Here is a 16,060-nt window from a genome sequence, read left to right on the forward strand (position 1 = left end):
CAAGGTAGGCTGTCACCTATGGCCCCAGAAGGCTTATGGCTCCATGAAAATTCAAACTGAAATACAATTTAAAAAGAAATATAATACATTTTTTATTGTAATTATTTTTTGTCTTAAAATCTGATTGTGTTGCTTAAAATTACAAAATGATGCCTTCTAACGCATTATTTGTTTCAGACCGAACACCCCTCACCTACTCAAATGGTCTTTCCCATAAATGTTTGTCACCGAAGCTGCCCAAAAGACTAGGAAGATTACTCAGTCACCCTGAGCCTGCTACATAACACAAGACATGGACAGAAAAGTTATTAAAATATGTAACGCTCGTATGTGGGCAGGGTAGAAAGAAGAAAGAAGGAGAAAAATGGCGTGAATGTCCATAATAGTTGTAACTTAGTGGCTGCGGCTATTACTAGGCTGGACAATATAACACTTTCACCCGAACCTGTAAAACCGCTAAAGAACGCTGGCTGAGCTGGAACGCTAGCACGAAGCCATAGCAAAGTAATTCAATCGGACCTTCACTGAGTCTCTCATGGCATGATTTGTGCTAATAATTGCATTCCCTCAAAATGGCACCAACAAATGTGTCCATTTAGATTTTACTCCAACCACAAAACTGAAAAAACTTCTGATGTAAAAAGGAAACATTCAACACTCTATTGTGTCAATTGCGATTATATCTGGGTAACCTGTAGTGATGGGAAGTTTGACTCTTTCTACGGACTTGTCGAGTCGTTCAGTAAAAACGTTGAATCGCTCGAGTTATTTAGTTCATTGAGTCAGTATTGCCTAGTGGTGTCGTTAGCCCTGGGCGTCAGGGGCTATATAGATCTTTTATGAATAGCCCCGGATCTCAAACGGACCAAAAATTATAATAATAAAAAATAGCCCCTGATCCATTAATCTATATTCCGATCGCACATTATGACAATGTAGACGTGTAGGCTGCTAGCGTGTACATCGATGGTTACTTTCGTAACCCCAGTTCTATGAGTGGAGCGTCGCCCATAGGGGCTTCGCTCCTATTGGTTTACCCTCTCTGCCAATCGGCAGTCACTGAAAAATTAAATATGCAAATAGCATTGCTCTAAGCCACCTGCCCCATGGCTATAAAAGCAATGCACAGACCCCAATCAGCCTCCCGACATACCTTTCTTCAGGAGAAAAGCAGTCAGTGACAGATCAGGGTCCGAACCCTATGGGCGACACTCCACTCATAGAACTGGGGTTACGAAAGTAACCATCGTTCTATATCATGAAGCTTTGCCCATAGGGGCTTCGCTCCTATTGGTTTAGGGCAAAGCGAGCGAGCCCAAGATGTACTCCCTGTCTGACACTCACCTCACAAAGAGATTAGCACCAAACAGGACGGCCTAGGCGTGGACACCACGCCACTGAGCCGCTTCCATCCGACCCACACTAGCACATACGGTTGCGTGCTGACCACAGCCCTCAACCGAATGCACACACAACACCAACCCAACCGGCACCTCCACAATCAGTCCCTACTGAATCGGAGGATCCGAGGCCAGCCCAGAGACCACGCCGAGACCCGGACTCGGCGCCCCAGCGGACGCTCAAGCACCACAAGGGCGAGCGTCCCACACAAGTGCACAGGCATACCGGAGCTGCGAACGGACCCATACCCTTGAGCCCTCCCAGCAGCTCCACGGCCCCGGCTCACACCCCTGACTCAGCCACGCTGAGCACAGAGTGGGCCAACGTGCCTGTGGCCATGTCACGCAAGTAGAACCGGACAAACGGCGACGGCGTCCCCCAGGACGCGGCAGCACAGATGTCCTCCACCCCCACGCCCTTAAACAGTGCGGCCGAGGCCGCCACCCCACGCGTGGAGTGGGCCCCGAACCCCACAGGCGTAGGGACACCACGTGACGAATAGGCAAGATCAATCGCCTCACACAACCAATGAGACAGACGCTGTTTCGACAACGGCTGACCCACCTTAGGGCCAACGTGACACACAAAGAGTTGTGGCGCGGTCCGCACCGCGGCCGTGCGTAGCACATACTGTGCCAAAGCGCGGACCGGGCACAGACGGTGCAACCTCTCCGCCCTCTCACTCGCATGGGGAGGGGGAGAGAACGCCCACAAGACCATCTTCATGGAACGAAACGACGCCTTGATCACCTTGGGCAGAAATGCCGGGTTAGGGAGCAACACTGCCCTGCTGCCATCGCCGTTGATGGTAAGACAGCCAGGCTGCGTCGACAGCGCACACAGGTCACTGACCCGCTTAGCAGAGGTCAGAGCCAACAAAAGGGCCGTCTTAAGCGACAGCATCTTCAAAGGTATCTGGTCAATAGGTTCGAACGGCGTGTCACACAGCGCCTCCAGAACCAATGCCAAATCCCACTGAGGCAACGTCCGCCGGACCACCGGCCTAAGACGGCGGGACCCGGCCAGAAACCGCCTAACCAAGGGGTGGCTAAACACAGACACGCCATTGAAACCCTCATGACACGCCGAAACAGCACAAGCGTACACCTTCAGCGTGCCAGGGGACCTTTGCTGCTCAAAGAGACTCTGCAGGAACGACAAGACACTGCCGACGTCACGACAGAGGGGGTCCACACCCCTGTCCTCACACCAGCGGGCGAAGACACCCCAGCGGCTAGAGTAACTAGCCAGCGTTGAGGCAGCCCTCGCGCCCTGAATAGTCGCGACCACCTCCGCAGTCAGTCCCTGACGCCGCAGTCTGGCCCTCTCAGGAGCCAAGCCCGCAGCGGCTGGCCCAGCACAGGGAACGCCCCTATCGAGCCGTTCGCCTGCGACAGCGCCCCGTGGCGATAAGGGATCGGCCACGGCGTCCCTACCGCCATCTGAGCCGCCTCCGCAAACCACAGGGCCCCCGGGCGAAAAGGGGCGATCAGGATGAGCGACAGCCCTTCCGACCGCACCCGAGACATGACCGGGAGAATGCACTGCAGAGGGGGAAAAGCGTACAACAGGGCTCTCGGCCACGGCCGGTGAGCCAATGCGTCCACGCCCAACGGGGGCCTGTCCTGCGCTCGAAGAGAGTACCACAGGGGACAATGAGCGTCCTCCCGGGACGTGAACAAGTCCACCTGCGCCCTCCCGAAGCGCCTCCAGAGCTCAGCCACAATGTCGGGGTGAAGACGCCACTCGTCGTCCCGGGGGCCCCCCCGGGACAACAGGTCCGCGCCCACATTGAGCTCTCCGGGAATGTGCAGAGCCCTTAGAGACCTGAGGTGCATGTGAGCCCATTCCCAAATCTGCACCGCCAACAGGTGGAGGGGTAGAGATCTGACCCCGCCTTGCCTGTTCACGTAGGCGACCGCCGTGCGATTGTCTGACCACACTAGTACATCCCGTCCCCGTAGGATCGTGTCTAACTCCAGCCAGTTGATGGGACGCTCCAAAGGAGGCCACACACCCCTGACCGAGCGCGACTGGCACGTCCCGCCCCAGCCCGTCAGAGAAGCGTCTGTGAAGACTGGAACCCGAACCGACACTCTGCCCATGGGAACCCCCCGGAGCAGAGTGCGCGGGTCCCCCCAGAAAGCCAGGTCCCACCCCAAAGAGTCCGGGACTCTGACCAACCGACGCCGGTGGCGCACCGGGTCCAAACGTTGGCGAGCGAACCTACGTTGAAGACCCCTCATGTGCAGCAACCCCAGCGGGACCACTGCGTGAGCGGACGACATCAGGCCCAAGAGAGACATGATGGCGTGCACCGACACCATGCGGGACGGCTGGACATGTGCCAAGGCTCGCAGAATGGTCTCTCTGCGCGCCTCGGACACCCGAGCCCTCATAGAGACTGTGGACAACTGGAGCCCCAGAAATACCACCAGTCGGCAGGGCTGGGGAGCACTCTTCCCCCAATTCACCGCAAAGCCCAGGCGAGTGAGCTGAGACACTAGCCGGAACGTGTGAATTCTGGCCTGCTCCGCCGAGTGCGCCAGAACTAACAGGTCGTCCAGGTAGGCCAGAACCCTGACCCCCTGACCCCTCAACGGTCCCAGGGCAGCCTCTACGCACTTGGTGAAAGTGCGGGGAGCCAACGCGTACCCGAACGGAATCCTCGTATACTCGTACGCTTGGCCCTGAAAGGCAAACCGCAGGAACTTCCTGTGGCGCGGCAGGACAGGGACATGGAAGTAAGCATCCTTCAGATCGATGCTGACGCAAAAATCCCCGGGGTGCACGCACTCCAGGAGACGTTTCGTCGTAAGCATGCGAAAAGGCCGTTTTGACACGCATTTGTTCAGAACGCGCAAGTCCAAAATCGGCCGCATGCCTCCCGTCTTCTTGGGAACCAGGAAGTATGGGGAGTAAAACCCCCTCTCCCTCTGCCCCAACGGGACTAGGGACACCGCCCCCTTCTCCAGAAGGTCCGCAATCTCCCCCTGCAGGGCTGCGACCTTCACAGGAGACGACATGACGGTCTCCATGATCCCCGAGAACGGGGGAGGCTGGCAATGAAACTGCAGCGCGTACCCCTTCCTCAGCGTCACGTCCAACCACCCCGACAGAGTGCACAGCCGACACCACTCTGAGTAGAACAGAGAGAGCGGGCGAGCACGCAGCTGAGGGGCCGTGGTCAGCCATTGATTGTACGCGTCCTCTGCCCCGACCGCCGCGGGAGGGCCGTCCATGAACAGCCAACCCGCCCAAGGCGGGGCCACCACGAAAGGGAGAGGACAACACACGCGCCACCTGAGGCGAGCCGTCCGTCTCCTCATTGGTTACGGCCGTAACCACCGAGACAGAGGCTCCAGCAGGCGGCGCATCTGAGTCCGGTTGACCCAACCTAACCGAAGGACGGACAGAGATGTCTGCCCGGTACAAAGGAAGGCTGTCCGGACCCCCATCCCGGGCCGTCCCCACAGGGTCGACCGGGAGAGAGGCCACAGACTTATGGAGTCGGACATCCCCGTCCCCAGGCAGAGACTGAAGGGGGGAAGTCCGCTCACTAACCATGTCCAGGCCTACAGCGGCCGTCTGCAATGAAGACTCACCCAAAGGTAAATAAGTTGAAAAAACAGCTTTATTTACACAAAAAGAGGAGCACCCCACCGAACACACACAGGGTGGGGAAGCATCCGAGGGACACTCCCCCTCAAGAAGTCATGCACGCCGCTTCTTGAACGGCGGCGCCTTACGACCCCCAACAGCCTGTCTGCGTGGAGGAGGAGGAGGGGACGCCCTCTGGGGGCGAGGCTCCCTCACCTCTCGTTGAACAGGGCGGGTCGCGTCCTGCTCAGTCGACCCCGCCACCCTGGCACGGCGATGCTGAGCTCGGCGACGTAATCGACCCCCCGGCTTCCGGAAGGCCTCAGCAGAAGCAGAGGACACTGCCGATGTGGAGGGGATGGGCAGGAGGGGCCCCAAACGGAGACGCTCCTCCTTCTCCTTCTTCTGTCGCACCAAGGCCTCGGTGACAGAAGCACCAAACAGGGCGTCCTCCTGAAGCGGAGCATTCAGGAAAGGCACCTTCTCTGGTTCCTTCAAAGACGTCAGGGCCAGCCACAGGTGCCGGACCTGCACCACAGAAGTCGCCATCACCCTGCCAGCCGACAGGGAGTTGGCCTGGGTCAGTTTGAGTATGGCTGCAGAAGCGCGCGCCACCTCACTGACCTCAGCCGGGGACAGAGAGGTGCGACCCTCCGTCATCCTGGCTACAGCCGCAGCCAGGAGACCCACAGTGTTGCAGGCCGCAAGGGACTGCACGGACAGCGCATACTGTTTCTCCGCCAGGCTGGCGGAGAGACGGTCCCTCACCGACGGCAGGGCGGGGCGCTTGTCTGACCAGGTGGTCAGGCCCGGAACCAGCGATGACGCCAGAGAGGTCTCCAGAGGGGGGATGCCCTTACTCAGGGTCTCCAACCGCCCCTCCACGGCAGTGAAGGGGAGATGGGACTTCACAGTCCCTCTGGCCGTAAAAGGCGCGCTCCATGCCTCCTCTGCGTACTTACGCAGAGAAGGAACCTCAGGCGCAGCAGTCGGCACCGGGCGGCGGGGCCGTGTCCAACGGGCCGCCTCGAAAAGGTCGTCCCCCTCCTCTGGCGCGGGCACCGGCATGGGTATGCGCAGGCGCCGTGCAGCAGCAGAAACGGCGGCGAAGAAATCTTCCCTCACCGCCAGGGGGTCGGTACCCCTGTCCACAGGGGCAGTGACCTCCTCTTCCTCCTCAGTGTATGAAGAGTCAGAGGAGGAACTGGAACGCCGCCGCTCCTGTTCGGCCGAGCGGGAGGGAGCAGTTCCAGGGGTGGGCGGAGCCGTCACCGGGCCGGTCCCCTCAGCCGACGCCCCCAACTCCTGAAAGGAGTCCTCCTCATCGAGGAGAGAGAGGACGTCGGTGAGCGGGACCTCCTCAGTAAAGAATGCAAGTCGCTCCATTCTCACCGACAACGGGAGAATGGCGCAGGCGGTGCAAACTGGCTCTTCTGTAGCACCCTCTCGAGCGTGGAGCGGTCCCAGACACGCACAACACAGAGTGTGCGTGTCCAAGACCGGGTCCAACGTCGCACAGCTGCAGGCTGACATGGCAGTCAGAGGTTGGGGTGCCGCCCTAGATGAAGCCGCTCCAGCGGCGGGAGATGGTGAAGTCATCCTTGACTGTATAATAATATCACCAAAATGCATAAATAAACTTTTCCATGAAGAAAAAAGGGAGGCTGATTGGGGTCTGTGCATTGCTTTTATAGCCATGGGGCAGGTGGCTTAGAGCAATGCTATTTGCATATTTAATTTTTCAGTGACTGCCGATTGGCAGAGAGGGTAAACCAATAGGAGCGAAGCCCCTATGGGCAAAGCTTCACGATATAGAACGTAATTTTCCGCATCTACATTCAAAACCATGTACTTTCTGTTCAGGGTAGAGCGGGAGGGTTGGCTAAGCCTCAAATGTATTGTGATCCTAGCGACGCCTCTGGTTCTATATCGTGACGCTTTGCCCATAAGTGCTTTGCTCCTATTGGTTTACCCCTCTGCCAATAGGCAGTCACTGAAAATGTAAATATGCAAACCACACCTCTCATGGCCATCTGCCCCATGGCTTTAAAAGAGGTTGTCACACTCTGCTCAGTCTCCCTTTTTTCTTCTTTAGTATGCAATCTTCTGTGATTTCCACTAAGCCAAGGATGGCTTGACCACCTTCGACCCCGCTAGACCCCTCCTGGACACCGACTTCGCCGACTGTGGTGCTGGAGGTCCCTTCTCTGCGCAAGTATGCAGTAAGTAAGCGTGGGGGGACCCCTTCATGACCCAGGGCACGGTTAAGTCCCATCTTGCCTTCACCATGGCGGAGGATAGGCTGGAGCCTTTGAGTAAAGGCATTCCACCTCTGGAGCCCGCCCTGGCGACTTCCCTGGTCCCAGCCCTGCCAAGGAAGCGTATAGTTCCCCAGCTGCATGCTTGCCCTCTCTCTCTGTTTAACTCAGAGAATTTCTCACAGAAAAACTGAGTAGGTATGGCTTATGGGTTGGTGTAAATTACATTCCTTCTGGAACTTTGCATAATGGTTTTGTGTATGTCTTTGATAGAACCGTAGTGTGTTAGCGAATGTCATGTCTCTACTTCCATTGTGCAGGTAGTTTTTCAAGCCTACCATGCTAACTTCCCATAAATACCAGTATTATCTGTTAAAATATAGCACTATATTTTCAGAAAAACTGAAAATGTATCCTCTGTCCAGCCTAGTGCTACTTGTGTCATAAACATGAATAGCTTAGCGGCTACAGCTATTATTTACTGAATATGACTGACAGTCACATAAGAAAGTGCTATCCCTGACCTGGACCATCACGAATGGCCACCAGACAGAGGATAAGAAGACATTGATTCAATTTCATCATGTCATTCTGCTAACATCATGCATGTTGATTATAATGACGCGATGTTGACATCTTGGCTCCCCAAGAAAGCTCTGACAGTGTAGTGACACAGAATATAATGTTGGTTCCAGGTATATGTGGCCCTCCCAGCTGACAGATATGGAAAGGTGCAAGATAGTGAGAAAAGGAAGGTATGCACTTGATCATGAGCAAGAAACTGTGCACTTGAAGAAAATGGCTAAATGCTTTGTACTTCACAGTCGTCGTAGCTTTTAAGGCAGTATGTATCCTTCAAATAATTATTTTTGAACTAATTGATTTACTCTACTGAAAGGGGCAGCAATGCAAGTGTTTTTGAAAGTGGTGGTTCCATTCAAATAGAAAGAAGTATGTTAAAACTTTTGCTGGTGTGGCTTTTTATATAGACAATAAGGTAAAAAACTGATGTTGGGGCCTCAATCAGTCTCTGCCTAGGGCCCCTAAGTAAATGTCCATGTTTGAACCACATATCAGCCAGCTTTCAGTGACCAACAATTCGGTGACTAGGGTAAGGGTGGTCAAAGTGTGTTGTAATTTGTGAAACAGAGGACCACTGCTTAAAGCTCAATGTTTGTCAGTGGATAAATAGGTACTTGTCCATTCAATTAACATTAATAGGCAATGTCATTAGAACTGATTCTAGGGAAGTACTGAATATAAAGAGCTTCATTGTTAAAATTCCGAACTATCACAAAATTTTTAAAGAAGCACATGTGCATGCACACACAATGTCATCCCGACCCCCAGATAGATTCCCATACACAAACACACCTGAGTGTTTTCCTATGCATGTCTTCCTCTGTGATCCCAACGTAGGTAAGGGTTTCGTTCCACACTGGATTCAGAGTGTTCCGGACAATCTTTGTCTTCAACTTATTAGCCTGACAGAGAAACAGAGAATTAATTTACAGTGAATAATGAATTAAAGAAAGGTTCTAAAACAAAAGGAAACATATCAGCAGTCCCTGGCTCATTCTTGAATTACGGAGGTAACTGCTGTCCTTGGACTTTGGCACTAATATTAAATGCTCAGTTGGATTTAATCCTTTAACCTTCAAAACATCCAAATTCAATTTCAACCAAATAAAAATCCAAAGTTAAAGGGCAGCCATCTGTATGCATTGTAGAAGCTACTGGGAACTTGAACATTGTCTGGTTTCAATGGAGATTTGTTGAGAAATAATGACGTTTTGGGGATTTAGAGCAATTTAGAGATCTAATATTATATATTTTGAACACCAGACAGTATACAAATTTGTTTATTGTATAGATCAATATAAAACCACAAATGCTAAGAAAATACAAATAATTATACAAGTAAAATGTGCATTTCTCAGATTTCTGTTTTCGATATGATCACCTTGAAAATCATAGGTTACGAAGATATTGACTGTTATCAGGAAAGGGGCCTGTGTTTTTTTTTAAACATTTTAGTATGGAAAACATTTAAGGATTCTATTGATTACTTGGTTTGTTAGGCTAAAATAATCAGTGGAACGGAGACTAGATGATAACAGACCCATTCAGTCAAACTATCAAAATTTCTAATAATCTCAATGTTGGGTTTACCATCTAAACGTTTATGAAAACGGATTGATCATTTTCTGAAACAGACGCATCATCTCCGCTGTCAACGTAAACCTCCAACTGAGAAAGTATTGGAAATCAGTGACATACAACCATTTCCAGTTGGGACTGTGTAAAATGTAAATAAAAACAGAACGCACTGATGTGCAAATAATTTTTACCCTATATTCAATTGAAATTGTGTTAGTACAAAGATTACATATCAAATGTTGAAACTGAGAAATGTTATTGTTAATTGAAAAATATATCCCCACTTTGAATTTCATGCCAGGTACACGTTTCAAAAAAGTTGGGACAGACGCAACAAAAGACTTGAAAAGTTGTGTAATGCTAAAAAACAAAACCTTGTGATAACAGAATGGTTTAAATTAAGAGACCACTGCAAATTGAACGTTTCTGTTCCTCACTCAAAACTTTCTTTTTCAACTTTTTTGGTAAGGAAAGAAAATGGTGCAGTGTTCTCATGTTTTCCAGAGCTGTGTGTTGGATTCTGATCCGGTATAATAATTACAACCGTTATGTCCTAGGAATTACGTTCACATTCAAGTAGTCTATAAAATGTGAATGTTCAGTATCATACCTCCGTTATCTCTCATGTTGCACCTTCACGTTTTGCTAATATGTAGGTAACTACACATTTTTGATCCCTAATGCGCTTTATGTTAGTATACATTGCATTGTGATTGCTATGCGACTATTAAAAAAGGTTGTCATCCCCGGTCTTGTTCATACTGAACGTACATAAACGCATTTAACAAATTAGTTCCGTATGAGCTTAATTCCCAGGATACTTAATTAAACTTACAGTTGTGCTCATACGTTTGCATACCCTGGAAGAAATTATGAAATGTTGGCATTTATTTTGAAAATATGACTGATCATGCAAAAAACTGTTTTTTCTTGAAGGATAGTGATCATGTGAAGGCATTCATATCATAGTTGTTTGGCTCCTTTTTAAATTATAATGATAACAGAAATCACCCAAATGGCCCTGATCAAAAGTTTACATACCCTTGAAGGTTTGGCCTTGTTACAGACACACAAGGTGACACACGCACTGGTGAAAATGGCAATTAAAGGTGAATTTCCACACATGTGGCTTGTTAAATTGCAATTAATGTGGAAGTATGAATGGTCAATGAGGTTGTTAGCTCTCACGTGGGGGCACTGCGCAGGCTAGATACTGAGCCAAGGGGAGCAGAAAATAACTGTCAAAAGACCTGCATAACAAGGTAATGGAACTTTATAAAGATGGAAAAGGATATAGGAAGATATCCAAAGCCTTGCAAATGCCAAATGCCACTGTTCAATCACTTATTAATAAGTGGAAAATCAGGGGCTCTCTTGATACCAAGCCAAGGTCAGGTAGACCAAAAAAAATTTCACCCAAAACTGCCAGAAGAATTGTTTGGGACAAAGAAAAACCCACAGATAACCTCAGGAGAAATACAGGCTGCTCTGGGAAAAGACGGTGTGATTTGTTTCAAGAAGCGCAATACGACGATACTTGAACAAATATTTGCTGCACGGTCGAGTTGTCAGAAAGAAGCCTTTACTGTGCCAATGCCATAAAAAAGCCTGATTACAATATGTCCAACAACACCTTGACACGTCTCACAGCATCTGGCACACTTTAATTTGGAGTGACGAGACCATGTTTGGAGAGGGGTCAACAAGGCCTATAGTGAACAGAATACCATCCCCACTGTGAAGCATGGTAGTGGCTCACTGATGGGGGTGTTTGAGCCTTAAAGTCATGGGGAATCTTGTGAAAATGTATGACAAGATTAATGCAGCATGTTATCAGAAAATACTGGCAGACGATTTGCATTCGTCTGCACGAAAGCTGCCCATGGGACGCTCTTGGATTTTCCAGCACGACAATGACACTAAGCACAAGGCCAAGTTGACCCTCCAGTGGTTACAGCACAAAAAGGTGAAGGTTCTGGAGTGGCCATCACATTCTCCTGACCTTAATATAATCAAGATACTCTGGGGAGGTCTCAAACGTGCGGTTCATGCAAGACGACCAAAGACTTTGCATGACCTGGAGGCATTTTGCCAAGACCAATGGGCAGCTACACCAACTGCAAAAATGTGGGGCATTATAGATAACTATTACAATAGACTGCACGCTGTCATTGATGCTAAATACGGCAATACACAGTATTAGGAACTAAGGGTATGCAGACTTTTGAACAGGGGTGAGTTAAAAAAACTTTCTTGCCTTGTTTTGTTTTATGATTGTGCCATTCTGTTATAAAACACAATTGAAAGTGAATCCCATAAGAAATAAAAGACAAGTGTTTTGCCTGCTCACTCATGTTTTCTTTACAAATGGTACATACACTGAACAAAATAATAAATGCAACACTTTTGTTTTTGCCTCCATTTATCATGAGCTCAAAGATCGAAGACTTTCTCTATGTACACAAAAGGCCTATTTCTCTCAAATATTGTTCACAAACCTGTCTAAATCTGTGTTAGTGAGCACTTCTCCTTTGCAGAGATAATACATCCACCTCACAGGTTACTGCATCAATTGGTTTGTATAACCAAAGAATTTCTGCACAAACTGTCAGAAACCGTCTCAGGGAAGCTCATCTGCTCACATTCGATGGGGTCTGGCACTTTAGAGAGGTGTTCTCTTCATGGATGAATCCTGGTTTTCACTGTACAGGGCAGATGGCAGACAGCGTGTATGGCGTAGTGAGGGTGAGCGGTTTGCTGATGTCAACATTGTGGATTGAGTGGTCCATGGTGACGATGGGATTATGGTATGGGCAGGCGTGTGTTATGGACAACAAACACAGGTGCATTTTATTGATGGCATTTTGAATGCGCAGAGATACCGTGACGATATCCTGAGGCCCATTGTTGTGCCATTCATCCATGACCATCACCTCATGTTGCAGCATGATAATGCACGGCCCCATGTTGCAAATGTATGTACACAATTCCTGGAAGCTGAAAACATCCCAGTTCTTGTATGGCCAGCATACTCACCAGACATCTCACCCATTGAGTATGTTTGGGATGCTCTGGATCGTTGTATACAACTGTGTGTTCCAGGTCCTGCCAATATCCAGCCACTTCGCACAGATGAAGAATGGACCATTGATGAAGAATGGACCACAATCAACAACCTGATGAACTCTATGCGATGGAGATGTGTTGCACTGCATGAGGCAAATGGTTGTCACACCAGATACTGACTGGTTTTTGGACCCCCCGGACATCCCCAATATAATGAAACTGCAACTTTTAGAGTGGCCTTTTATTGTGGCCAGCCTAAGGCACACCTGTGCAATAATCATTGTCTAATCAGCATCTTGATATGCCACACCTGTGAGGTGGATGGATTATCTCGGCAATGGAGAAGTGCTCACTAACACAGATTTAGACAGATTTGTGAACAATATTTGAGAGAAATAGGCCTTTTGTGTACATAGAGAAAGTCTTAGATCTTTGAGTTCAGCTCATGATAAATGGGGGCAAAAAGAAAAGTGTTGCGTTTATAATTTTGTTCAGTGTATATTAAGAATTCTCCAAGGGTATGCAAACTTTTGAGCAGAATTGTAGCTCAGGCATTCATAAGTAATATTCCTATAAGACTGTCCAGAGACTATAGTAGAAACTGTAGATAGCCCCTTAGTAAACGTAGTGGCTGTAGATTCTTTGGACTTTAGGTAAAAAGTATCTCTCAATAAAGATCCAAAAGATTCTGTGCATGTATTTGTTCTCTGAATGTTCTTTATGGAGGTCGATAATCGCAGCCCGTCATCCCATTTTTTTTCCTTATCTATTACGAATTCCTCCCACCCTTCTAGTTTTCTAGCATGCTGCACTGATTTTATCGACCTGATAATGTAGCCCACGTCTCTCCAGCCTATTTCTGAACATCAAAGATAAAACGTCTGAAACAAAAACCCTGTAGCTATTTAAACGAACATTCCAACACTAAACCCCTCATATGTCCAAAGGACAGATGTTAAAGTAGGGTTATTTACCTCAGGCAATGATATGACAGATAGCGGTAGACAGTTTATGCAGTAGGCTACTGTAATTTCTAGTTGCATTTATACCTAATACATTTGATGGGGAGTCACAAACAGTATGAAATCAAAAAGGTCAGACATCAAAAATATACAAATGAATGGAATGTTCATTTGGAGTTCTGGGTCATGCAGAACAAACAAGTCTGCTATCAAACACTGAGATCAGGTTAATGTGTGGTTGCAGAGTTGAAACTAGCGTATGCCAGTCACAAACTGTCTATCAATTCATGCTGGCATTTTAAATTAGCCTACAAAACAAACACTGTATGCTACATACTTACGACAGCAGCAGATAAGAAAAGTCAGCTGCAACTGACCTAATCCATAAAGAGCATATAGAGAATGAACACAGAACGTGATTAACCCAATGCACAGAAGCTTCTGGATCTTTAGCTAAAGTGATTTTTTTCCCTCTCTTAAGGTCAGAGAAAATAAGGAGCCGTAACTACAGCCATAATCCCTTGACTCACCCTGCAGGCACCAGGGAGAAGATGCAGTTTGACATATGGGTCTGCTAAGCCATTAAAATCCATAGGCTTCAGACCCTGAACAAGGGAAGAGCAGAAAGAAAGGGAGAAAGAAAGATAAACAAGGCTTAGCAACAACCCAATAGAGAGGGCAAAGTTTAGGCAAACATGAATGCCCAAAATTGCACTCTAGTCCATATGGTTTATTTCTTATGACCAGAAGGCCCCAGCTAACTGGCAGCCAGGCAGCTAGAGCTTCTGTGTAGTAACCGAAAGGTTACTGGATTGAATGTTCCAGATGACAACACAAACAAATCGGTTGTTCCTTGTTCAGGCAAGACAATTATGTAATATCTCACTGCATCTATCAGATTTGGAAGGGTTAGGTTGCAGAGACGAAATCTCAAAACCCTATGAGCAAACTGACAAATATTCCCCTTCCATAGGGCCCTGGTAAAAAAAAAGCACCCCATATAGTTAAAGTGTGCTATTTTAAGCCCAGGAGGAAGAATTAATAATCTCCCTACATGTTTCACCCTAGTTGCACTCCTGTCTTTGTTTTTGCCATTAAATTTGCATTATTGATGTTTTATCCCGAACAGTGGCAGCCCTCTTACATTAGATATTCGCTACGAGTAGAAAGTCCTTGATGTAAAATGAATGATTCAACCCCAAGTGAAAGTTAGTCAGAAGTCAAACTAATTAGCCGGAATGCAGTGCATCTTTCCCTGTCATTTGGAATGATTGAAACTTGGTGATTTTTTTTTTTAATGTTCCCACTCATTTTCATTACTGAACACTCTTCTGTCTGGAGAGGAATGCAGGGATTCTGCAGAAGTGTAATGGCAGGGTTTAGTGACATCCATAGATGGCCCCAACTGACTGGATGCCTGTAAACGTGCCTTTGGAGTTCAGGGGATATTATTGTATTTCAGAAAGAAAGGAGCTGTAAATATCTGGCTAATAGTTGTCCCAATCTCTAAAATCGGTCAATCTGGAATTGAGCCGAAGTGTAGATAGGAACCAAGTAAACAATACACATACACACACGTAATTATATACATACATAATATTATTTGTGAGGTTACCTTGGCCCTGAGGATGGTACAGTGAAGCTCACAAGAGGCTTGCTCGTAGCGCAAGTCAAACTCCAGTGTTCCCAGTGCAGCTGTTTAGGATACAACAAGCAAATGTATCCCCTTTAGCCCATTAACCCCACAGTGATAGCTAGTCGTCCCGGGGACTGATACTTAGCGAATAAGACATTACAAACAGAAAAATATAAACAGAAATATTTAAAACCTAGGAAGAAAAATCAAACTGGGTAGCAAAAGTTGATTAGGAACCTTTATATCAGTAAATTTAACAATGAATAAATCAATCAACCAATATATAAATAGTTTCCAGACATGTTTGATGCAAGACAGTACAAGCAGATCTGGGATTGGGCTTTAACAACATACCTTTCACAATAGAAACCACAGAATGGACTCACAGAAGGCTTTGAAACCAACCAATGACTGTGACTGACTTCAACAATCTGAAATGACAATGCTAAAGACATCACATAAATATGTGCCACCACAAAAAACATTCATATGGGATGGAAATCACATTAATGAGGCACTCCGGAGATTTCTGTACAACTTCAGCCAGTAGCACTGAAGGGGTCTTTAGTCATAATTGAGTCCCAGCATTTTTGTACAACGTCATGCAGTTGTTTAGTACTTAATCCATTTCACCCTTCAACCCTTTGAGCTGCTGTGGGAGCAACTTGACTGTATGGTACGTAAGAAGGGCCCATCAAGCTAATCCAGCTTGACTGTATGGTACATAAAAAGGGCCCATCAAGCCAATCCAGCTTGACTGTATGGTACGTAAGAAGGGCCCATCAAGCCAATCCAGCTTGACTGTATGGTACATACAAAGGGCCCATCAAGCCAATCCAGCTTGACTGTATGGTACGTAAGAAGGGCCCATCAAGCCAATCCAGCTTGACTGTATGGTACATACGAAGGGCCCATCAAGCCAATCCAGCTTGACTGTATGGTACGTAAGAAGGGCCCATCAAGCCAATCCAGCTTGA

General features: G+C 47.9%; 1 protein-coding gene across 5 annotated transcripts in view; it reads right to left on the bottom strand.

Moving 5' to 3' along the window:
- The window catches only part of doc2a (double C2-like domains, alpha), a 111,362-nt gene that overhangs the window by 53,722 nt on the left and 41,580 nt on the right, over positions 1-16,060 (bottom strand). For 4 of the 5 annotated variants that reach the window (XM_020050596.3, XM_010873917.4, XM_010873918.4 and 1 more), the window contains 3 exons: positions 15,063-15,142; positions 13,978-14,052; positions 8,634-8,743 (listed from right to left, as the gene is read on the bottom strand). In XM_020050596.3, coding sequence (XP_019906155.2) covers positions 8,634-8,743; positions 13,978-14,052; positions 15,063-15,142 — 265 coding nt within the window. The remainder of the gene's footprint in view (positions 1-8,633; positions 8,744-13,977; positions 14,053-15,062; positions 15,143-16,060) is intronic. The other variant, XM_010873919.4, reaches the window with a different exon arrangement.

This window comes from Esox lucius, chromosome 11 (assembly GCF_011004845.1).
Source record: "Esox lucius isolate fEsoLuc1 chromosome 11, fEsoLuc1.pri, whole genome shotgun sequence".
Lineage (NCBI taxonomy): Eukaryota > Metazoa > Chordata > Actinopteri > Esociformes > Esocidae > Esox > Esox lucius.